General features: G+C 51.2%; 2 protein-coding genes across 4 annotated transcripts in view; one reads left to right on the top strand and one right to left on the bottom strand.

Annotated features, from left to right (window-relative positions):
• RIPOR3 (RIPOR family member 3) overlaps positions 1-11,473 on the top strand; it is a 42,277-nt gene extending 30,804 nt beyond the window's left edge. For 2 of the 3 annotated variants that reach the window (XM_030963512.1, XM_030963513.1), the window contains 11 exons: positions 2,194-2,323; positions 2,677-3,258; positions 4,472-4,608; positions 4,882-5,014; positions 5,457-5,565; positions 6,647-6,811; positions 7,057-7,215; positions 8,428-8,630; positions 8,858-8,941; positions 9,699-9,789; positions 10,563-11,471. In XM_030963512.1, coding sequence (XP_030819372.1) covers positions 2,194-2,323; positions 2,677-3,258; positions 4,472-4,608; positions 4,882-5,014; positions 5,457-5,565; positions 6,647-6,811; positions 7,057-7,215; positions 8,428-8,630; positions 8,858-8,941; positions 9,699-9,789; positions 10,563-10,660 — 1,891 coding nt within the window. In that variant the 3' untranslated portion in view covers positions 10,661-11,471. Of the gene's footprint in view, positions 1-2,193; positions 2,324-2,676; positions 3,259-4,471; positions 4,609-4,881; positions 5,015-5,456; positions 5,566-6,646; positions 6,812-7,056; positions 7,216-8,427; positions 8,631-8,857; positions 8,942-9,698; positions 9,790-10,562 lie in introns of all 3 variants that reach the window. The other variant, XM_030963514.1, reaches the window with a different exon arrangement.
• A 1,860-nt stretch (positions 11,474-13,333) lies between these two features.
• PTPN1 (protein tyrosine phosphatase non-receptor type 1) overlaps positions 13,334-23,792 on the bottom strand; it is a 30,507-nt gene continuing 20,048 nt past the window's right edge. The window contains exons 2-9 of the mRNA XM_030963405.1: positions 23,039-23,129; positions 20,722-20,822; positions 19,387-19,485; positions 17,739-17,876; positions 17,103-17,312; positions 16,486-16,647; positions 15,639-15,874; positions 13,334-15,117 (exon numbers count right to left, since the gene is read on the bottom strand). Of these exons, the coding sequence (XP_030819265.1) occupies positions 14,913-15,117; positions 15,639-15,874; positions 16,486-16,647; positions 17,103-17,312; positions 17,739-17,876; positions 19,387-19,485; positions 20,722-20,822; positions 23,039-23,129 (1,242 nt within the window). The 3' untranslated portion in view covers positions 13,334-14,912. The remainder of the gene's footprint in view (positions 15,118-15,638; positions 15,875-16,485; positions 16,648-17,102; positions 17,313-17,738; positions 17,877-19,386; positions 19,486-20,721; positions 20,823-23,038; positions 23,130-23,792) is intronic.

Raw genomic sequence — 23,792 nt, 5'->3', positions numbered from 1 at the left:
ACAGTGAGTCCAGTCCACTTGACCAGAATTGGCCTTTTTGGGGTGTTATGTTAGCCGGGGCTCAGGCTGAGCTGTGGGATTCAGGCAGGGAATTCTATCCACACTTCTGTTCTGGGGACATTGAATCCATGGAGTGGCTGGACAGGAGGGAGTGACTGGGGACAGCAAAGATGATCAGACTTGTGGGTCACTTTAGATATTTTTTTTTTTAATAGAGTTTTTCAGTCCTGAAAAGCTGTTGCTGGATAATCCTGTGCAGGCATGTGGATGTTGGCTGGGAAACGTGGACAGGAAATGTGGAGCCACTCTTTCTCTCAGCTCAGCCACAGCCAACCCCCACCCCCATCGAAGTACTCGCTCCACAGTTTAAGGTTAAACAACGACATTCCTGCATAGTTTCTACCTATGCAGAATGTCAATGATTTCAGGAAGTGACTAAACAAACTGAGGAAAAGCCAGTGACAATTACAGACAATGGTCTGCTTGCAAAGTCTGCAGCATGGCAGCTCCCAGCCATGGGCTGGGGAAAGCCCACTCCATGCCCTGGCAGCTCTGCCTGGCCTGGAACATCCCCTGCTGGGCTCTCTCTGCGTGTCACAGGGCTGGGAGAGATGGAGCCGTGGAGCTGTCCCCGTGTGCGGGTTTGTTTGCTGCGGAAATGTGGAGGGGGACGATGGATCATGCCCAGGGAGCCCAGAGATAAGAGAAGCTCCAGAGCAGAGTCCGTTCCTGCTGTCCCTCTGCTCTGCTCTCAGTCCCTGCTGCAGGACCAGGGGCTGCTGCTGGTCTGGAGCCAGCTGAAGGGCTGCATTTTGCTGGAGGCTTTTAGGAATTGTCAAAGGGGCAGAGCAGATTTCGTTTGTTCTTGTTCCTCTCCTAGAAGTGTCATTTTGCATTACTGCATCACTGTATCGCTGTATTAAAAGCTGAAAATGAAGAATCTGAGGAATGGATCCCTGTGACTTTTGTTAAGAATGCCATGGGTAGGAGTAATTTGCTTTCATTAGTAAACACAGCAGGCTTTGGCTAAAAGGCTCCTGCTGTCAGAAACCCGATTTATTTCTGCCCATGAGTCCGTGCAGATGGCTGAGCTCTGAGAGCGGGGTGATGGAGCCCAGCTGGGGGACCCTGGCCTGGGGGCTCCAGGCACCCCCTGTGCTCAGGGGAGCAGTGCTGCCTGCAGGATGCTCTGTCCTGTGCAGCTTGAGGAGCCAGACTGGGCTGGGACTCTGCTTTCAACTTCTGCTAGAGAGCAGAAATTCACTTCCCTGCAATTGATTAGTCCTCGTTATCACTTGCATGTCCTGCAATGAACAGCTGAATTCAGCTGATTTTATCCTGCTCTTTGGTTGTTATATTCAGTCACTGAGGCTGCAGATTTGTTGCAAACAATTCACTTTTTTCAAAATGCCAGTACTCAAGTGGGAAAGCAGACTTTCTTTTGGTGCCATCTCAGTAGGCAACAAAAAGTAACACAAATAGAAACCAAACTTTACTTAACTTGAAGTGTGTTTTCTGTCTCCTGGTTCGCTGAGCTCCATCCCAGGGGACCATTCATGTGAGTTTCCTTGGACTGCTTTGCAAAGGAGCTGAGAAAGCACTGGCTGAGGTGGAGTAGGTAATTATGGAGCCTTTGGAGCAGCCCTTGACAAACCCTGCAGAGCACAGGCACATTGCTCTGGGGCTGTGACTGGCTCATCCCTGCCTGTGTGGAGCACAGACCCTGCAAAGTGGCGCTGCACAGGCCTCCTCTGCCAGCCCAGGAATTGCTTATTAATAGCTGGAGGATAACGAGGGCTTTTATTGGTTTTTCCAGGTGCTGTGTGCTCTGCAGGAGGGAAGCTGGCAGCTCTCCTTTATTACATGTGCTGTATTTCCTTCGCTGTGGTTCTGTGGCTGTTGCTGCCCAGCCCTGGTGCCAGGAGGGCAGAGCAAAGCTCCTGGGCTCACTGGGCTCCTCTTCCCAAGGCTCTGGCTCAGGTTTCTGTCCAAAGGGTGTTGACAAATCCGTGTACAAACCACAGCCTTTTTGCCTGTGTCGTTCTCTGCTGGAGCAATCAAAGGTTCTGGCTAGAGAGGCAGTTTCTGTTTTGCTTTGTTCTGGGTGTTGCTGACTGAACATCCCTGTTTAACTCCTACCAACACCTCTGTGCTCGGCTCTCACTGACACTTGGGCCTTTGTTTCTGCTGCAGCCCCTTTGACACAGAGAACCTGTTTCTGTCCCCTGGAAGCACTGCCAAGTTTTCTGTGGGCAGCAGGAAGAGCTCCTTGTACAACTGGACCCCCCCAAACACCCCCAGCTTCAGAGAGAGGTATTACCTGGTGAGTACATGGGGAGGCAAAAGGCACAGCACAGACCTGGGGCTTGCCTTTGGGCTGGAGCAGGCTGTCCAGGAGCACACTCAGGAATGTGAAAACAGCACTCTGCCCCCGTTGCAGCTTATTTTGGGCCTTTGGTAATTTTTTCTTTTAAAGTTCTATTTTAGATTTTGTAAAACATTTTTAAAACCCTCACCAAGACTCTGCTCAGCAGCTGGGGTGGCAGGGGTGGGGGTGCCTGCTGCAGTAGTGTGTGGTGGGAATCCAGCTGGGAGCCAGGAGAGCAGAGTCCCCTCTCCCAGGTGGGACCTCGGGCTTTGCAGCACCACCAGGCTCACCTGGGCATCTCTTTGCAGTCTCTTCTGCAGCAGAGGCAGAGCCCAGGGGATGGAGGGGAGGAAGCCCAGCCTCCCAGCATCCTGAGCTACTTGGCTGCCTGTGATTTCGATGTCCCTGGGAGGAACAAGCCCCACAACCCTGCAGAGACTAGCGAGGGGGACTCGTTCAGCTCTGAGGATCAGAAGGGGGCAGAATCCAGAAGCACAACCCCAGCCCTGGACCACAGGATGTTGCCGCTGGTGATTATTCAAGAGACCGGAGCAGAAGAGCTGCAGCATCCCCTCCCAGACCACAGCACTCTGGACATCCTGAAGAAGACCCCGTGCGGGGATGGATTCCCGAGGAGCCCCTCCAGTTTTCCCCCCCGTCACAAGGGCAGGGGAGATTCCTTCGGGCCGGCCCGGGGCCGCCTGGCGGAGCAGGAAAACCTCAGCCAGAAAAGCTGGAACGCTGCGAGCGACCTCCGAGCGGAGGGGCGTGCGAGGGGCATCGACAGGAGCCTGCAGGAGCTGCTGGCCCTGCTCAGGTGGCGAGAGGAGGGCCGAGCGCAGCTGGAGAGGCTGCAGGGCCAGCTGTCGGCCCTGCGGGACCGCCTGAAGGTGAGGGCGGCGCTGGCTCCGGGGCGTTCGGGGCTCTGCGGCTCCCGGAGGGAACGGAGCGGGGGGCAAAGGCGGCTCCGATGGGCACGGAGCGGCGGGGCAGAGGCGGCTCCGGCGGGCACGGAGCGGCGGGGCAGAGGCGGCTCCGATGGGCACGGAGCGGGGGCGGCGGCCCGAGGGCGGCCCGGCGGGGCAGCGGCTCCGGCGGACGAGCGGCGGGGCAGAGGCGGCTCCGCGAGGGCACGGGGGAGCGGCTCGGCGGGCACGGAGCGGCGGGGCAGAGGCGGCTCCGACGGGCACGGAGCGGCGGGGCAGAGGCGGCCCCGGTGCGGAGGGGCCAGGGGAGCCAGGGCAGCCCCGGTGGCAGCTCGGGCCGGGCAGAGCCCGGGCTGGGGTCTGGCTCTCGCTGTCTGGGCTGGCTTTGAACCTTTCGGTGTCGTTCGAGCTCGGCGTGTCCCGAGGTGACCGTAACCGCTCAGAAAGGCCGCTCTGTGCCCCTGCCCCTCCGTGTTTCCGTGCTGCCCTCTCCTGCCCGGTCCGTGCAGCTCCCCGTGCCCCTGCCCGTCCGTGCCCCCGGCCCTGCCGGCCGGGCCCCCTCCTGCCGGTCCGTGCCCCTGCCCCTCCCCCGCGGCTAGCGGCTTTCGAAAAGGTCCCGGGGAAGAGCCGGCAGGGGCTGGACTGCGGGTTTGGAGCTGGGCTGGGGAGGGGATCCAGGAGCTGATGACAGCACAGCTGCCCCGGCCTCCTGCTCCAGTGAAACCCCTGGAAAAACAGCATTTAAACCCAAACCAAGCACCGTCAGAGCAGCCTTTCCAAGGGGGACAAAGGCAGTGGCTCCATGAAATTCAGTATTGATATGAAACTCTTGGGTGCTGTGCTGGGATGTAACAGCCCCCAGGCTGCTGCTTTGAGCTCAGAAACAGGGAATGAGTGAAAACTCTGTTAGTGACTGGGGATGCAGGGAATATCAGCTCTCACCAGCCTTGGCAGGCATGGAGATAAAGAATCCACAAGGATTAAAATATTGAAACATGTTTTGAGTTTAACTAGCAACATTATTTGGGAGTCAGAGAGGTATACCTGATTGTTAAGAATGAAATCAGAAAAGCAAAGTGACTTCTTATTAGGAATGATTTCAGAACCAGCAAAGAACAACTGCAAAACGGCTGGCCAGCTACAAATAACAGTATTTCTTTTTCCATTTCATCCACAGCTGAAGACACTTCACAAACATTCCTCTATGGAGAGTCTGATGGTGGAGACCGTGCTGGAGAGTTTTGATTTCCTGAACAATGACTGCAGTGCTGACGAGCTCTCCTTGTTTGGGAGTGTGAGGACAGGCAGTGTCAGGTATGTGCTGCAGCACCTCGTGGCACAGGCAGAGGGTCCCACTGCAGCCTCACTGGGCTGGGAAACAGCTGTGGGGTCAATCCAGCACAGAAATGCCTGCCCATGTTTTGGACAGGGTTATAAATATAATAGAGACTTATAAATATAAATAGTGAAAGAAAATGCTGGTTTCTGTTCAGTGCCTCCTGGTTTCTTTCACAGCTCCTGTTCAGACTGTCCATTTCAATCCTGTTCAGTGATGAGATTTGTAACTCTTTCCCCTCCTCTCACCAGCACATACAATGACAACGTGCTGCAGTCCCTGAGCTGTGACACGAGAGCAGAAGCCCAGGATGTAACCACTGGGGATGAGAACCTGGATGTGCTGCTGGTAACACACCTGAGGCTGTGCAAAGGTCTCCTGCAGGTACAGAGCAGCCTGGGGGTTCCCAGGGCACTGCCTGCCATTGTTGATGCTGTTTACAGCAGAATTTGGTGTTTGGTTTGTTTGATAACAGCAGAGAGACTCAGAATGGAAACTGGGTGCATTAATGCAGTGTACATGTGTGTTCACACAGAAAGTGTCATGCAAAACTCTGCTGCTCTTCTCAGCCCCTGGGTTTTGCTGCAGCTCTAAGCAGCAGCTGTGCCCAAAGCAGGCTGCAAACACACAGGCTTGGCTTGGCTTGGGCCGTGTTTAATGAATGAGAACTGCTACAGCAGGGAGCAGCTGGGCAAGGGGCCTTATGAGAGCAGCTGGGCGTTTCTCACTTGTCCTAAAAGTTGGGTTCTGAGAAATAAATCCTCGTTTATCTGGAGCTTGATCCTGCCCTTGTTTCAGCTCCTGAGTTATGTCTGTTGCCTTTCAGAAACTGAGGACCCCAAACGTAGCCCAGGTGCTCCAGGAGAGCATTTTGGAGGAAGTGTCAGAGCAGACACGGGTCCTGGGGGATGTCCTGGATCTGTCTGCAGAGAAAAGTGAGTACCTGCCCTTCCCCAAGGCGTGCAGAGACGGGAGAGCTGCACCCCCGGGGTGTCTGCTCGAGCCTCCCCAGGCCCAGGGCTTTCATTCTAAATTCCTTGCAAACATGGACATCATTAAACCAGCTCATCATTAAACCGGGGCTCATTCTTTGGTTCATTTTTTCTTCTACACAGAAGGAAAAAGTTTGGAAAAGTTGGTCTCAGAGTAGCTGAGATGTTTTAAGCAGAGATGTTGTAGATGGTTTGCAGTCAAAGAGCAGCAGAGCAGCCTTAATAAAATCCTCTTTAATATCTGTGATTTTCCTTGGTAAGCAAACAGCCCAAATTCTGTGCCCACTTGCCAGAACAGTTTGGTGGGCACAGAATTTTGTCTCGGGTCTTCCCGCTACTAAATTCTTCCATTGGCTGTTGGACATGACAAAATGCTAAAGCACAATGAGAGGCTTGGAAGGCTTTTGTTCTTATCTTGGTAAATGCAGCAGCAAGAATGCAGATTTTAGTTGGAAGCATTTGCTGCCAGATTTGATCCTGGAGATGTGAGAATAAACTGTTCCTGGAGCAGGGCTGCAGAGGGGCTGGTGCAGAGTGACAGGGCAAGTGTGGCAGGCTGACAGGCAGGAGCTCCATGTCTGGAGGTGGAAGTGAGGGATGCAGGGTCCAAATGAGGGGCCACAGGGCTCCTGAAGAGCTGCACACGCTCTTGTGAAGGGTCTGAGAGCCCTGAGGTCAGAGCTCTGCCCTGGGCAAGGAACAGAGGCAAAAACCCTTGGAGTGGCACCTCCTTGGCTGACAGAAGGGCAGCCCCTTAAACTTCTAGAATGTTCTTCTGGAACGGACTCAGATGCTGGGATAAAGGGAACAAGAGGCAGAGGAGCTGCTGATGGCAATTCAGGAGCTCAGTGCTTGCAGCTGTGAACATTTGGGCAGCAAATGTCTAATTTTTAACAAAACCATCTCGAATACAAATACAAGTTAGTGCTGCCCCATGTGCAGATAGGCCATCTGCTGCCTAATTTCTCATGTAAAATCCCAAAGCTGCTAGAGCTTGCTGACTTTTTAAAATGTTGGGTTTCAGTTATCCAGAAGGCTAAAAAGAAGAAGCAATATCTGAAAATCTGGAGCGATCTTGCAGAGCCCGGCAGCAGCATCTTGGTGACCTCAGCAGAGAGGTTCCGTCATGCTTTGAAATACACAATGATGCTCAAAGTGAAGGAGAAGTACCCCAGCCACCTGGAGACAGGTACCCGTGAGCACCAGGCCAGGCTGCCTTCATTCCAGTGCAGTGCAGGGCTGGAAATTGTCCTTGTGCCTTTAAAAAACCCCAAACCCAATCCTAAAATTGTCCTTGTGCCTTTAAAAAACCCCAAACCCAATCCTAAAATTGTCCTTGTGCCTTTAAAAAACCCCAAAGCCAAAGCTCTTGCTTGCTTCCAGCACCTTCCACATAACCAACCTGCTGTTTTGTGTGTGTGCTGCTCCCCGCAGTGCTGCAGAGGCTGCTGGAGCAGATCCTCACCTGCGATGGGCTGCTGCCCTCCTCGCATTTCCAAACGGAGCCGGTCACTCTGTTCCAGTTCTATCGGTACCTGGAGAGGCACCGCGTTGGCAGCCTGGAGAAGCACCTGGCAAAGCTCGCCAAGGAAGGTAACGGCAGCGCCTGGCTCCTCCTGCAGGGCAGCGCCCTCCGGGCTCCCGCTCCAGATACGGCTCCGGAGCAGGAAACAGCCCAGCCCTTGCACTGACAGCTGGGTTCCACTTTTACTGCCCTTAGGACCGTGTAGTTTTAATCAGAACAGGAAAAGCATGCTTGACTCCTGTATCCGAGCATGTGCAAACAAACCCCCTGTGAAGGATGGGCTTATCTTGAGTGCCCTGAAAATAGTTCTGGGATATTCCAAAACTGAAGGAGACGCAGTCAGGAGCAGCCTCCAGCTGGATCCCAGGACTGAGCACAGTCTGTGGTTTGGGTCACTGCTGTAGCGGGACTCAGACACAGAAAAGAACAATAAAATTAAAGAGGTTTCTGACCTGCATTTCGTAGCCTGAGGTAGCCAGTGCCTCACTGGAGTCTTGTCCAACATGTGAAAGTACTCCACAACTTTCTCTGTACTGGGAAAGAATGATTTAAAAATAGTCCTGGTATTGGCTGCATCCTCAGGCTTGTGCTGATGCAGAGGACCCGTGTGGAGGGGGCTGAGACCCGGGTCTGGCCGGGTTTGTGTGTCCCGGGTCTGGCCCGGGTGTGTGTGTGTCCCGGGTCCGGCCGGGTTTGTGTGTCCCGGGGTTTGTGTCCCAGGTCCGGCCGGTTTTGTGTGTCCCGGGGTTTGTGTCCCAGGTCCGGCCGGGATCTGTGTGTGCCCCGGGTCTGGCCGGGGTGTGTGTGTGTCCCGGGGTTTGTGTCCCGGGTCCGGCCGGTTTTGTGTGTCCCGGGGTTTGTGTCCCAGGTCCGGCCGGGATCTGTGTGTGTCCCGGGGTGTGTGTGCCCGGGGTGTGTGTGTTCGGGGTTTTGTGTGTGTCTGGCGGGGTGTGTGTCCGGGTTTGTGTCCCGGGTCGGCGGTGTGTGTGTGTCCCGGGGTTTGTGCCCGGGTCCGCCGGGGTGTGTGTGTGCCCGGGGTTTGTGTCCTCTGGCCGGGGTGTGTGTGTGTGTGCCGGGTGTGTGTGTGTGTCCGGGGTGTGTGCCCCGGGTCTGGCCGGGTGTGTGTGTCCCGGGTCTGGCCGGGGTGTGTGTGTGTCCCGGGGTTTGTGTCCCGGGTCCGGCCGGGGTGTGTGTGTGCCCCGGGGTTTGTGTCCCGGGTCCGGCCGGGTTTGTGCCCCTGGCCGAGGCGTTTCCCCAGCGAGTGCCGCTCTCTCCGGCAGTGATGCTGATCGAGGAGCTGCAGTGCCCCGGCCGGCTGAAGACGCTGAAGAGGCTGAAGGGGAAGAGGCTGAGCCGGCTGCAGCCGCTGCCGCGGACGCTGTGGCTGCTCGGGCTGCTGCAGCTGGACGAGAACCACCGCGTGGGCAAAGCGGCCACGGCCTGCCTGGCCCGGGCCGGCGGCAGCGGCAGCCTCCGGGCCCGGGTGAGTGCGGGGACACCGCGGGGACACCGCGGGGACAGCGGGGATTGGGGCACAGTGAAGACTTTGGGGCGGCACCGCTTTCCCGGCCGTGTTCTCGCCGGGACCGAGCCGCTAAGGCAGCGGTGCTCCAGTGCCTACCTTGGTTCATTTCACGGGTAACCCCGCTCCTGTCACCTGGGTCGGGTATTCATTTGACTTTGTGTTTTATTTGCTGTGTTGTGCCCCAGGCTGTGCTGTTTTACACGGACGCTCTATCCGGCTGTGACACGAGGCTGCAGCAGGCTGCGTGTCTGGCTCTGAAGAACCTCAGGGTGAGCACTCGGGCCCTGCCCCAGGGCCGGGATCAGCGTGCTGGGCAGGGGTTACTGCAGCCTGCCACGGCTCCAGGCTGGGAATGCCACCATTGCCAGGGCTGCGGGAGCGCCTGGCCTGCCAGGCACAGCACGGGGAATGAGAGATGTCAGTGATGCTCCGTGCTGAAGGGCAGTGTCCCACTGGGGACATCCAGCACGAGCATAAACCAGCAACATTTCTTTATCAGTCAGTTCTAAGCATTTAGCTGCAGAAACCTGAAGTTAAATCAGGGGGTATTTTAAACAAAAGCTCACTACAGAAAATAAAAGTAATATTTGCATTGCTATTATAAGAAACAGCACAGATTTAAACCTTCCCAAGAGCCCCAAGCTGTAATAGGTTTGCACACAAGCAGGGAACCAGTGTCTGCAAACAGGTACTCGCACAACAGCAAATCGGGGTCGATCTGCAAAGCACCAGCTGGGATTAACCCTTTCAGCCCTTGTTGGCTGGTACTGATTTAATGGTCCCACCACCATGACCTGTACCCTGGAACTTTTACACTTTCTGATGCCCTGAAACAGGAGAGAAGGGAACAGAGATGAGATCATATCAGGAAATGTAACTGCAACCCAGTATGCTGGGGAAAGAGAAAGGTCCTGGTGGGATTTGGATGTGACAGGAGATGGGAGTTTGTATCTGTGTTTGCTTTGTAGCAAACGTCCACCAAACTGCTGGAAAGCTGCTTAGGCAAATTCTTCTTTTTTCCAACAGGCTGTGGAGAGCATTGAGCAGGTTGCCCACCTGTGCCAGTCTGAAACAGAGGAAGTCAGGAATGCAGCCAGGGAAACCACACTGTCCTTTGGTAAGGCTTTTTGTACAGCTTTAAAATGGTCTGAAAGAGGGATGTGAAACAGTGCAGGACCAGGAGGGGCCTCAAGTACAGCCTGAACACATCCACGACAACAGAAATATTTCATGAACAGCTGTTTCATACCATGAAGATAAACTTTACATCACACATAACAGCCAAGGGCCCCTGATGAAATTTATAGAACCAGACCAAGGAGATCCTGAAGGATTAAGTGCTTTAGGAACCACTGAACTTTTTGAGAAGGTTGTAGATAAGGACTGACAGTTTGATGCTGGTTCATTACCTGTTACTTCACTGAAATCCAAGTGACAAATGATTGACATGGAGGGGACCTGGTAAAATGTCAGTGCTCCCCACCTTCTCCTGCCCTGCATTTGTGCTTTTCCTGGGGGCTCAACAGCTGGAATGCTGCCAGAGCATGGCCAGGTCATGCAGAGACACTGACTTCCCTGTTCTGCTCTTCCAGAGCCCACTTTGAGCCAGGCTCAGTTCTGGCATCTCCAGCCCTGCCCCACAGAACACTCAGGCCCACGTGAGGCAGGTTTTCCAGCTGTGACACCCCAAACTGTTACTCATGGAAATCATTGCAGGAGGCCTGATTTTCCATGGTGGCTTCCAGCAGGTTTTGGAGAACTATTCCCTGAGGGATGTGTTTGTCACCCTTGAGTCCTTCCTTCCTTCCAAGCAAGGCTGGCAGGAGTGTCCCCAGAGGGTTCCTGGGGTGCCCTGCCTGTCCCTCAGCAGGGGCTGTTTTCTCTCCCCAGGGGAACGGGGCCGACAAGCCTTTGAGAAGATGGACAGGATCTGCTGTGAGCTGAGAGAAACTGCTCAGGAGGCTGAGATTGAAATCACAGTGTTTTAGTGGTGGAATGGGAGAGCTGGATCCTGCTGTCCTCACAGCCCCATGAGTACCTGAGGGTTTGGTTTTGTCTGGTTTCCTTCTGTTCTGTCTTGTCCCTGCCATCTCCTATTTCTAAAGGGGACAGTTTGTCATCTCCATGATGCAGCCTGCAATGTCTTTTCTCTGTCTCTCAGCGCATGATGAAATGCCGAGTGCTGGACAGTTGAAAACTGGGATCTCTCAGAATGTGGATCCAGGTCTTAACTGGAGTTCAAATCTCCATCTTGCAGGAATTAGCTGCCCCTGCTCCAACTCTGTCCAATAGGATCTGTTTTCCCAGGAAGTGATTTATTGATTTGGCATTCTCCAAGGAGAGAAATGCTCACTGTCCCAGACCAGCTGCCCTGTCAGTAGCACAAATCCAGCACCACTGCTTGCTGGTTTCCTTTGCTGGGGCCATTTAGCTGCAGAAGGAGAAGCTGGCACTCCTGAGTCCCTGTGCACTTGCTGCAGCTCAGGCCAGGGCCAGCAGGGCCAGGCAGGCTCTGGAAGAGCTGTGTGTGCTCACTGCAGGGCACCTGCCATGTGCAGCTCTGACTGAGGGAGGGACAGGTTTGTTCCTTTAAAACTCTGCATTCAGTCACAGACCAAGACTTCTCCTCCTCATCCCCCGGCCCTGGCTGGCAGGGTGCCCATGGGGAGCAGCCTGGCTTCAGGTGCAATACTTGAAAGGGGGTTGGGATTGTGTGTACATATTTATATATATATATATACACATAAAACTTTTCTATTTGGTATTTATTTGTTGGATTTCATACTGTTTTCTAAAGTTCTAATAAACCACTTGAGACAAGTTCCTGGGAGTGTTTTCTACTGCTGTGCAGCCCTGGGGACAGGTAAGAGGCACTAAATGCCCAAGGGCCAGGGCCCTGATCTGCCCTGTCCTGCTCCACTTTGGTGAACTCTCCCTCCAGTTGTAGGTTTCCCTAAAAATATAAACCAAAGGTAAGTACTGGGATTCAAACTCCAGGATGTGCAGCATCAGCTCCTGCACAAACCAACCAGGGTGCTTGAGTTCCTGCACTTCTTACCCTTAAACTTTAACTGTTCAACGTGAAAGACCAGAAGAGAGAAATCGAGGTGGCAGGGAGGGATGGGGATCTCTAATCTTTCACTGGAGCTCTACCTCCAGGAAGTTCTTACAGCAACTTTTAAATCCCTTTACTCTACAACCTTACCCCCCCCAGCCCTCCTGTGCACGTGGGTCAGACAGGAGCCCATGGATCCAGCCCTGAAGCAATAACACATTCAAGTGAGTTACTTAAAAAAAGAGTTTTATTGTTACAACTAAAATGAGAACTGAAAACTTGTATGGGAGATTGAAAAACTGTACAGTTGTACTCTAACCTGGGAGGCCCAGCAGCGGCTTACACAAAAGACAAGATACCTGAAACTGTATTATACCAAAACATTCAGCTTTTTTGTTGAGTTTTTACATTTTTTTTATAAAAGTTTATTCTATGGCAATCTGTAAAAAAGAAAGACCTGATGAGTAAATATTTGCTTAAGGCAGATAGCAGAGCAGCTCACTAACTTTCTAACGAGTCTAACATGGATGTTTGTCCATTTCCAAGAACAGGTTACCCAACACCCCACTGTGCTACGGTATATACACCCCCCAACTACCACAGACAGTACAGGACAGCAAACAAAATGGGCACAGCTCAGCATGGCCAGCCCTGCCCACACCTCCCTGGGCTCTAGGCACACTCACTGTGTCCCAGACAGGGTCAGAGCTGGGCCTGGAACACAGGAAAGAAACAGGCACCAAGAGGATGCTCAAAGCTCTTCTGTCATCTGCAGGAACTTTGGGTAGAATCATTTCAATTGAATAACTCTGTGTTCAAAGGAAGGAGCCTTTCTTTTCCTGCCATACCCAGCATTTAAAATATTCCCTCTTGGGAAGGCGGCCGGAGGTGAGGCGGGTTTGTTTCTCTCCCCAGGTGTCCCAGGGCCAGGGGAGGTGTGGAAGGGCTGCCTGAGCTCTCTGGAATGTCTGTACTACACTCACTCAGCTGAAAGGAACATGCTACCACCGGGCACACGGAGCACACGGGATCCCACGGGAAGTCATGCCAAGGATTAGGCGAGTACACGGGCTCTGATAAACACCAACGGTCCAGTGCTGAACAGAGACACTCAGCAACACCCTCTGAACCACAGCCACTAAGGATCAGGTCATGCAAATATCATTTGGGCACATCAGGAAGCAGGAATATAAGTTCTGTCACCTTTCAAGCAGGTGGTGTTTCATCGGGACACCGCAGACTTCACATGCACTTGAATACAAAGGGGTACAAATGGTGCCTCAGGGCAGGGGCCTGCCCACGCTGCAGAGAACGGTGGGGACAAAGCAATCACAGAATGTATCTTAAATACACAGATGAGCCATTATATATTACCATTTTTCTATACTCATTTTTCCTGTTTCCAATAATATAACTAAATATTGACTGATTACAACATTCCTCCTTTCAAGTACTGGTGTGACCAACAGTCTCACAGGTAAAGGATTGAGTCCCAGTACTACCTGAGGATTTATTATTGTACTCTTGAAAAGCCCTTGATGCAAGCTTAACAAAACACAGAATAGAGTAACTCCCACCCCCACCCGCCCCCTCACCTACTCACCCACTGAAGAAGAGCTACACCTACAGCCAGCTTGGCAAAAATAAATTCGGAGCGGAGGGGCTCCCCTGGGCTCCTCCACAGCGAGGGCTGCACTGAGGGTGGTTAAGTGCTATAGAGCTAGAAAGACTTTAGAAATAAAACAAATCAGTAACACTGCTGCAGAGCAGCTGTCAAGGGGCAGCTCAATCACTACAGCTCCCAGGAGTGACTTTGCTCCTGTCCTCTGCACCATGACACAAGCAAAGAACTCTTTGCTATTACTGTTGAAACTATTAATAATTTGGTATTACCCCGAGGAACAGCACTGGCTGCTTGGTGCAACGCTGCCTCCAGTGCCAGTCCTCCCCACACACGCAGCCCTCCCCTAGCAGCACTCAGCCCCTGAGCCCCGGCTGCTGTGGGAGCCCACGGGGCTGAGCCGTGGCTGCCAGAGCCAGGACTGGGCTCCCTGCTTGCAGCAAAGCAGGACACACCAGCACTGCCATCTCAGCCAAGGGGCTGCTCGGAGCCCAGCTCGGCTCTGCTGGCCTGCTCCTGGCCAAGGGACGCTGCCCCAGCAGGGGCTGCTCTGGCTCTCCCCAGTGCCTCCCTGCTCAGAGCCACGCTGGGCCTGAGGGAGCAGCTGCAGAGTGAAACTGCATTTTACATTCCAAATGCTGAGGTTTAAGGACTGGTCCTTCCACGGGCCATGGGCATGGCCCCACTGCTGGTGGACATGGTTTGGTTGAATTTCCCTTTCCTGTTTCTCTCCCTCCCCTCGACCTCTCCCAACCCAGAATATAAAAGTAAAAACAGCTTTAGAAAGGATGGTGCAATGTAAAGAGGCATATGTGCAAGTAGAGTGCAACAAAAGTCAATGAGGAGATACACTTAGTAAAGAAAAAAAAAAAAAAAAAAAAATCAAAGAGCTGGACGTGTTGGGATACCCTGAGCAAATGCAGAAGCCTGGTTCTATCAACACAAGTAAAACAATCAGCTCTTTAAGAACAGTTATGCCAAGATTAAATATATCAATACCACAGGCACTGCCCACAACTCAGTCTTTAAAGATGAAGCAAATTTAAAAAAAGACAAAAAACAAGCCAAAAACCAACCACAAACACACCTCCCCTTCCAAAAGTTTACATTCTTCAGGTATGTGGGTTTCTTTTTCTTTTTTTGGGAACTTGTCAATGTAAGTCATGTATTTGGTTACAACACTTGGAGAGTACAAGCAAGTTTCACTTGTGCCTAGTTTTTCTGAAACAAAAGAAAATGAACTGGCTTTTTAAAAAAGGCTAAAAACAACAATGTGTTGTAATTCTATTATTTAGTTAAAAAAAAAAAAAGAAAACAAAAAAGGAAAACAGACTATTTGGCATTTTCTCTGCTTACTCCTGAATATTTCAAGGCCCTGAGATTACAATATTATGTTCTTGGGACCACAGGGCTGGATAAAACCCTAGTGCATCAATTCTCTCATGAAGCCCTACCCAAAGTTCTGGCCTTTCCCCTAAATCTACCTGCTCTGAGCCAAGGCTGCCCTGCCTGGAGGGGCTCCGCGGAGCCGAGCGCGAGCCGCGAGCGGCGCTCCTGCCGCTGCTCAGTGGAAACACACCCTGTAGCAGAGGTAAGCTCCTGCCGTCAGGAACGTGAACATGCAGATGTTCACTAGGAAGGGCTTCCAAGTGGCCACCACGCTCTCATCCTCCTCCTCCGAGTTCTCCTTCACGGACTCCTCCTTGCGGGCCGAGAGCCGCGCGTTGTCCCCAACCGGTCTCCTCCGGGCTTCAGTGTCGTGACTAGTGCTGAGGACAGAGGGAGGGACGTTCAGGGCTGGGTGGGAATGAATATTCCATGCTGGACTGGCCATGGAGGAGAGAAGCCATGCAGGTGCTCCAAGGACAGGGAACACCACAAAGCTGGAAAGCTCTTGGAGCTGCAGCAGCCACCAAAGCACAGCCGGTCTCCAGTTAGGAGACATCTGGCTGCTCAGCAGAGGTTTAGGGAGAGCTTGGGAGGATTCTGTGCCCTTTAAAGAAGAAGCTTTAACCACCACCTGCTTTCACTGCTTATCACAAATCTGCACCAAGACAGGCAGTGAAGGAACCCAGCTCACACCCACAGCCGGGTCAGGGGAACACCAAAGTTCTAAACTCGAGCACCTGCCCAGAAAGCCAGGAAGGGACAGAATGTGGCTGCTCACTCAGCCCTAACCATCAAAGAGCATCTCAAGGTGGAAGTGAACATCTCCTCCCCTCTGGCACTCCCTGTCCCTCCCTCTGTGCACAGAGCCCAGCTGTCAGGGGGCAGGCAATGGGTGCTTTACCTGTCTGTGCTGGGGGCCGCAGCCGAGCGGGCCCTGCTGTCTGGAGCTGCCTCCTCCACGCTGCTGAGCGAGCTCCTGATCTCCTCCTCCACTGCCTGGGGCTTGCCCAGGAGCTCTGGGTGCTCGTGCATCCTCCCGTTGTGCATCTCTGAGGTTCTCTTCGGGGGCCTGGGAGGCGGGGGGGTGTGCTCAGGGGGTGGCTCCAGGTCTTCGTTGGACAGCTCTTTCCACTGCTCCTTCAGGGAAGGACAAACTCTGTTAAGCTTTTCTCTTCCAAGCTGCTCTAACTTTAAACTTTACCATGGCAGAATCTTTATATTCTACCTTTTAATTAACTCTTACAGTGGCTCTTCATTTGCATTGCAAAAAAAGAAAGAAAAACCAGACACAAGAACTCCAAGTCCAAGCTACATCCACTACACAAAACATATTTGCCATAAAAGCAAGAAATTCCAATCTGCTTCTAAAAACTCAAGCACAAAATAAAATCTATTTTGCTAGAGTTCTGCTTACCATAAAAAACCCTGATGAATTTAATCATGACACTTAAACTTCAGGCATATTAGAAAACTTGTACTGTCTGAAATTCCAGGGGAGGCTGATGCAGCAGCTCCACCCCAGTCACTGTGCAGGAAAGCACCGGAGGCACTTGCTACAAAACAGGTACTTTTGGAAACAAATAAAATACAGCACTATAGGTCGTGACAGATTGTAAAGCAGTGTACCTAAAAACCCCATAATATAAGCATGTTCTGAAGCTGAAGCACGCACCAAATTTGAAGCTTCTTCCCATCCTGTTCCTCCCACCCACTTGCTGCAGTTCTCTGGAGCTGCCAGGAGCACTCACTTGCACGGAAGCATCTCCCATGATGAATTTTGCCCCTTCAATAACAGCTAGGTAGGAGAAGCGGAGCTGGTCTGCAGTCTGGATGAGCCCCATCCTGTACTTCCTCATCTCCAGGAGAACCTGCTTGACGTCCACGGAAGAAGGATCTTTCCGTTTGTCCATCTGCAGATAGAAATGTGAAACATGTTTTCTGCTCTGAGGAGGTTCACTAGTGACTCATTTTCTGGTAGGGCCTTCATAGCACCCTCCACACTACAGAATGAACAAACTCACACACAACTGCTATCAGCAGCTCATTACTGGGTGTCCAAAAACACTGAGGGGAAAACACTGGGCCTCAGATATGCTGCTTTCCCTGAAGGCAAAGCCTGTCTTTGTGAATCACCCTGAAAACTGGAGACCTCCCTCCCCCAGACTCAGAATGGCCACTTAGGAACCAGACCTGCCTTGGAATGCAGAGTAAAGCAAAGGCAGATGACAGGAACCCTCCCCAGCCCCTGCCCCTCTGCAGCCCCCCGGGCTGCCCTGTGCAGCGAGCAGAGCAGAGCAGAGCAGAGCAGAGCAGAGCAGAGCAGAGCAGAGCAGAGCAGAGCAGAGGCCCTGCAGAGCGCCCTTACCAGCAGCAGACAGGTGTCCACCAGGCAGAAGGTGCCCGACCTGCCGATGCCCGCGCTGCAGTGCACCACGACCGGGCCGTGCCCGGGGCTCAGCGAGCCCGACTCCCGCACCTTGAACAGGAAATTCAGGAACGATGCCGGCGACTCCGGCACCCCGAAGTCGGGCCAGGTGGTGTAGTGGAAGTGCAGAATCTCTCGAGTTTCCTGGGTCTGCAGAAACAGGTTGGGAACTCTTAGTCTGGGTACACCAGTCAGGACTGGGAACAGCTGACTGAATTCCAAAGTTTCACCGGTCTGAGGGAGCTTTTATAGCTGCACAGCCAAGAAACTCATTACAAGGAATGGTCTCTTGTTGTGAAGGGTCCCACTGGGAGCAAAGGGAATTTACTTGTTTCAAGTTTAGTTATTTCAGTACAGTTCAAAAGCTTGTGTCACTCTGGGTATGGCTGAGACATGGAACTGCCTGGAGGGTCCCCAGGAACGTCTCATAAATACCCAAGAGCTCCATTTCCACAACACCTCATGCAGGATCATCAAACCCAGGACAATTCATGACCACCAATTTCCAGCCCTTGTTGGTGAGGAGATGAGTCTCACCCCAAGGAGAACAAGGACTGCATGAGACCCGGTACTCACGGTCAGGTTTTCCAATTCCAGCTGTCGTACTGTGTAGTAGGATTTGATATCTTCAGATATCAAGGTTAGTTTCAAGTTTGTATCTTCAAAAAACATTTCTTTCTCTTCCTTCCGTGGCCAGTACTGCGCACACTTTACCTAAAACCAAGCAGGAGACACATAAATGTCATTACCCACTCCTGACTGAATTGCAATTTTCTAATTAAGGTTTCCCAGAGAGATGAGCACTGCAGAGACTGCTGCATGCCAGGGACTTTAATGAGCCAACCAAATGGGAAAGCAGCACATTTTCAAGTGTGCAGGAAAAACCTGGAACTAAAATACTCAGCAGCAGCACGAAAAAGAAAGTCTGCACCCAAGCTCCTGACACTGAAATGTGGGATCCTGTGCCTGGGAGAACTGGCCCCTCCTGCTGCCCCTGAGCTCTTCCTCTGCCCTGGGATCAGGGTCACCCCCTGACCTTCCCCTCTCCCAGGCTCTGCACATGGCTCAGGCCTCTTTTGTTAAAGGGCGAACAATGTGGCCAAACCAAAAGTGGCAGAACGATGCTAAACCAAGAGCAGACTCAAGACTAAGGTGATTTCAGACAGCATTTTAATAAACAGAAAACCCCTGCAGCATTTTCTTCATAGGCAGACTGAGAGTGGTTTTGCTCAAACTAATTCTAATTTATTTTAAAAATACATCCCCTTGTTTATCAGGGTATAGAATGCAGTTATAATTCTCTGCACTTTTTGTCTGGATTTGTAAAAGTTATAGCAATTGCCTTTGTGTCTAATTTCTCCACAAATGTGTCTGCAAACAATATTTTGTCGTGCTCTACTCTAAGTCTCCCACTGCTGTTTGCTGAGGAGTGTAAGCACTGCCTAAGGGATCACAGTAATTTGTTTTGTTCAAAACTAGAGCAGTGTAGAGAGGGAGCAGGAATGGTTGGAAAGGAAGAAACTATTGAAAAATTTGGTTACCGCATCTCTTTTGAAGATTAGATTTCACTTGTAGTACAAAACCCAGCAAAACGCTGAAAAATCCAGACTGCAGTTTATTAAAACACAGCTCATTGCCCAAGAATTTTCCTGATTATTGGGAATGTTTTCCTGATGATGCAAAAGCATGTACCACCCAGTTATCACTGGTGGATACCCAACACCCTCACTGCCCTCCTCCAAAATGTCTTTACACATGATTATCCTTTGTTGTGTACACCAGTGACACTGGAGGGGACAGTGAGCCTCGGGGGGCACACACGATCAGAGCTCAGTGTGTGATGGAGACCGGGAGCCCCAGAGCTTCTCTCTCTGCTGCAAAGCCACTTCACACTGCAGAGCCCTGAGAGGCGCAGTCTGTGCACACTGAGAACAGCTCCAGAGCCCCTGGTGAGCAGCAGAGACTTCCATTTGTGTGCAGTCATGGTGTGTTTTGTTTTATTTTAGCCAAATTCACAAGAAATTAGGCCCCACAATTACAAACCCAGCGATTTTCTGACTGCAGTAGGATCAGTTCACCAAGTACTCAATTCCAGGTACAATTCCTTAGACAAAACTACTTGCAGTCATCCCATCCCATTCTTTGGATTGGTTTTACTAGGGTTTTTTATTACAGAAAACCATAAATGTGATGAACACACAGCTAGAACTGGGTGAGTACTTACGGATCCCTTTTCCATCACTCTGTTCAACATGACAACACCACGGCTTTTCTGTTCCCAAACCATCTCCCAAAAGTGACCACAAGTATTTGGCAAAGGTCCCTGCAGAGACAGAATCGCCAGAAATAAGCATTATTTTCTGTAAATGTCAGGGCATTCTTCCCCAGTAACAGTCCCTGCACAAGGCAGTAGATTTAAACAAGTAACAAGCAACTTCTCATTTAAAACTGTAAAAAAATGCAGCGAGACAGCTTTAAGTTCCATATTATGAATTTACCCATGAAAACAAGGTTAATCTTTTCCTCCCATACATAAGAGGAAGAGAGACACAGTCTCATTGTGAGAACAGAACTGGGAGTGAAAAGTGCTGCATTTTCTTAGGAAAGATATACAAAGGTCATGGGGAAATAAACCCCACTGACTAAAAGCAAAAATAACATCTGTGTCAAACTACTCTGCAATCCCTCATCCTTATTCATGGTACTTGAAAATTACTTGACTGAAACATCCAGAAGACTGAAAGGATGCAAAATCAGTAACAAATTATATGCTTTTCCACAATCTTCACAGATTTGCCTTGGGACTGAATGAAATAGTGATTCCTTTTAAAGGCTATCTATTCCCAAAGCAGATTTCCTTGAAACTTCCTACTTCTGCTATGTTCCTTTGCTATTTGCTACTCTGAAGCTATTGCTCTGAAGCGTGGGTTTGATCCACTCCTGGGCTCAAACAGAACAGCAGGTCCTCAGAAAGAATGGCTGGATTTAAATGAAGCCATTAAATGTGGGTCAGGACAGTAACCAGCATCAGTCAGCTACACATCTGACTATTCCCCACAGAGCCCACCCCTGTGATCCACCCCCATGCTGAGGCAGGGCAATGGCAGCTGTGCTCAAAGGACCATTTTCACATCGCACACTGCTCTGCCCGTTTCTTCCTGAGAAGATTTATCTCTGTTCTTTAGAAACAGGAAGGAAGAGCTGTCACTTGAAAATATTAATCCCAGTCTACCTTTATCTAAAGCGTGGGAGGAAGGGGTAAAAAAAGAGCCAAGATTAGAGATCAGGACAGTCTCCAGGGAACTGAACATTTAGCACAAACAAGAAGCCTGGCACCGTTGCTGGCTCTCAGAATAAGACAACAGGGCATGTGGGTACTTTTAATTTGTTCTACAGATAGGTGGGGAATTGACAGATTCAGGGAAAAGCAGTGACTTTTATACACACACAGATGTTTGTATGCACTTAAGTAGCTTTACAATAAAGAAAACAAACAGAAAATCCATTAAAAACAACTCCAGCCACCATAATGTTTTTGTTATGCACTGCCAGCAATTACCTGGGTAAGGATGTAGCTCCTTTGGGCCTCTTCCATTTTTATCAAACTAGCATTGATATAGTCATTGTCACCTTGGTTGAGCTTAATTCGACTGTGATCAACTGCAGCACAATTAGAAAACAGAGGTTAATGAGAATGGAACACAGTGCAGGCACATCCCCATCAGCAGGGGGGGTCAAGCAGCTGAGCTGGGCAGTGCAGGGCTCAGCCCAGCAGGGCAGTGCCAGGGAGCACAGCTCCCACTCCACTCCCAGGAACACAATGCAAGGGGGAGGCCCTGGCATCTGAAACCATCCCCACTGCAATCTGCAAACCAGATCACACTGACCTATCCATTCACTTATCAAGTTGCTGGTTTTAAATAAATCTAATTACACAACTGCTTATCTTTTCAGCTTAAACATTCAAATACAGCTTGTTCAAGGTTTGTCTAAACATATATTGGGCAAACAGGACAGAGACCTTTTATTCTTATAGGTATTTAGCTACTGTTCCCAACCTGACCACCCTTTCACGTACAGAAAAAAAATGATCAAAATTCAAGAAATACAGCAAATGTAAATTATTTGCTCTTTTGTTAGTTACTTGCTCAACTTGGGACTAAAGAAATGAAACCACCAACTAAAAAAACTCAATACACACAAGGGTTCCCACATTTTGCAAGAAAGCAAACAGACTGGCAACAGGATTATCTAAAGGCAAGAAGGAATTTGTTACTCACAACCTCAAACATTAGAACTGCTTAGTAAAGCAATTACAGTCAAGCATTACTGTTCTGGTTAACTGCCCAAAGGCTTCAGGAGCTTTAAGCACCAAGGCAGAAGCTCTGTGGCCCAGAGCAGCACTCTGCCCTGGCACAGCAGCTGGGCATCTGCCCTGGCACAGCAGCTGGGCATCTGCCCTGGGATCACAGCTGGGCATCTGCCCTGGCACAGCAGCTGGGCATCTGCCCTGGCACAGCAGCTGGGCATCTGCCCTGGGATCACAGCTGGGCATCTGCCCTGGGATCACAGCTGGGCATCTGCCCTGGCACAGCAGCTGGGCATCTGCCAACACTGGGCATCTGCCGTGGGATCACAGCTGGGCATCTGCCCTGGCACAGCAGCTGGGCATCTGCCGTGGGATCACAGCTGGGCATCTGCCCTGGCACAGCAGCTGGGCATCTGCCCTGGGACAGCAGCTGGGCATCTGCCGTGGGATCACAGCTGGATCTCCTGGGATCACCTGGCATCTGCCTCACAGAGTGCATCTGCCCTCACAGCAGCTGGGCATCTCCTGGGACCACAGCGGGATCTCCCTGGGATCACAGCTGGGCATCTCCCTGGGATCCACTGGGCATCTCCTGGCACACAGCTGGGCATCTGCCCTGGCACAGCAGCTGGGCATCTGCCTCACAGCAGCTGGGCATCTGCCCTGGGATCACAGCTGGGCATCTGCCCTGGCACAGCAGCTGGGCATCTGCCCTGGCACAGCAGCTGGGCATCTGCCCTGGGATCACAGCTGGGCATCTGCCCTGGGATCACAGCTGGGCATCTGGCCTGGGACAGGACTGTTGAGCTCAGGGAGTGCTGCGCCCTGAGGGACACGTGGCCCAGGACTGGCACTGTCCTGAGCAGAGAAGGAGGCAGCTCAGGGACCTCCTGGGAGCTCCCTGCCGTGTCAGACTCATTAAATATTATTTCTGGATCCATGCAGTGACTGCAGCCCAAGGCCCTGGATGCCAGCTGTGGGCAGGTGGCACTGGGACTGTCCCTGTCCCTGGGATGGCAGCAGGAGCTGTGTTTGCACAGGACCCGTGTCAGAGAGGCATTTCCCCAGCACAGGGGACACTGCCATTTCAACAACCCAGCTGTGGCCTGGGAGCATCACCTGAGCTCCTGCTCCGCTCCAAGGAGCTCAGCTCTGTCTCTGGCAGAGTTCTGTGCCACCCTGCTCCCAGAGAGGCACTGCTGCCACCTGTGCTGCCTGGCAGGAGGCTCTGCTGGCTGAGAGCTGCACAGGAACCACCCCTGCAACCTCAGAAATGCTACTTCAGCCACCAGTCTTCTCTAGCAGAAGAACTCAAAGGTAAAGCAAGTTTCCTTCTTCAGACTTCTGCTCACAAATACAGACTCTGCTGCGTGCTGCTCTTGTATAACTCTAAGGATATAAAAGCATCCTGTGACACCAGTGTCACAAATAAATAAATATAATAACAAAGAGTTGTCCTGGGTGCTTATCCACCTAACAGAATCTTGTCCTTATAATGAACATTTAGCTGGGATAAGTCATTAGAAGTCAATAGTCTTACAAACAATGGAAAAGAAAGTGTACTTACAGGGGCTGACATCTCTGTACCTATTTCTATTTTTGTTTCTGGGATGTTTGGCCACTTTACATGGAAAATCACTGGCTTCATGCCTGATGTCCTGCAACAAAAAAAACCAAACCCGTTATGTATGAATCCATCTAATTTCATACCATTGGCTATTTTAAGGCAAATACCCATCTGACTTCACATCTTCATGTGAGGGAATTCTGGACAGAAAGCACTTTGGGCCTCCAATTAAGAATCGAGTTTAAATTTCTCAGAATGCAACACTAACATTATTTATTAAAATATTATTAGTTTGCATAATAAAGCAGCACAACATTGACCAGACATGATGCCTTTCAGCTCCTGAAGGAGCAGGGTCTCTGCCCCAAGGCACTTCCACATAAACTGCTTTAAGCCCTTGTTTGCAGCATCAGTGAAAATATCAACCCTGCTTCTGACTCAGCAGCAGCGAAAACATTCATTGTGATAGAAAAGAACTTGTCTACCCCCCTTGGCACCACACACACACAGAGTGATTTGTCTAAGACCACTTTCGTCATTATCCTGAGTTATCAGCACCACGTCACAGAGCTGCAGGGGTAGAAGTCAGCTGTGCTCAGCTAAAACACATGCAGCACCTCAAACAGATCACCAGGGCTCTCTCAGATAGGTTTGTTCAGGTGCATATAATAGCTCAGCTATCTGAGACCATCTCAGAAGTTAAAATAAAAAGAATTCTGCTGTCCTTGGACATTAGTCCCAATTCGCTGAAACA

This window comes from Camarhynchus parvulus, chromosome 20 (assembly GCF_901933205.1).
Source record: "Camarhynchus parvulus chromosome 20, STF_HiC, whole genome shotgun sequence".
Classification (NCBI taxonomy): Eukaryota; Metazoa; Chordata; class Aves; order Passeriformes; family Thraupidae; genus Camarhynchus; species Camarhynchus parvulus.
The sequence above is the reverse complement of the archived record's forward strand: the minus strand, read 5'-3'. Positions and strand labels throughout refer to the sequence as shown.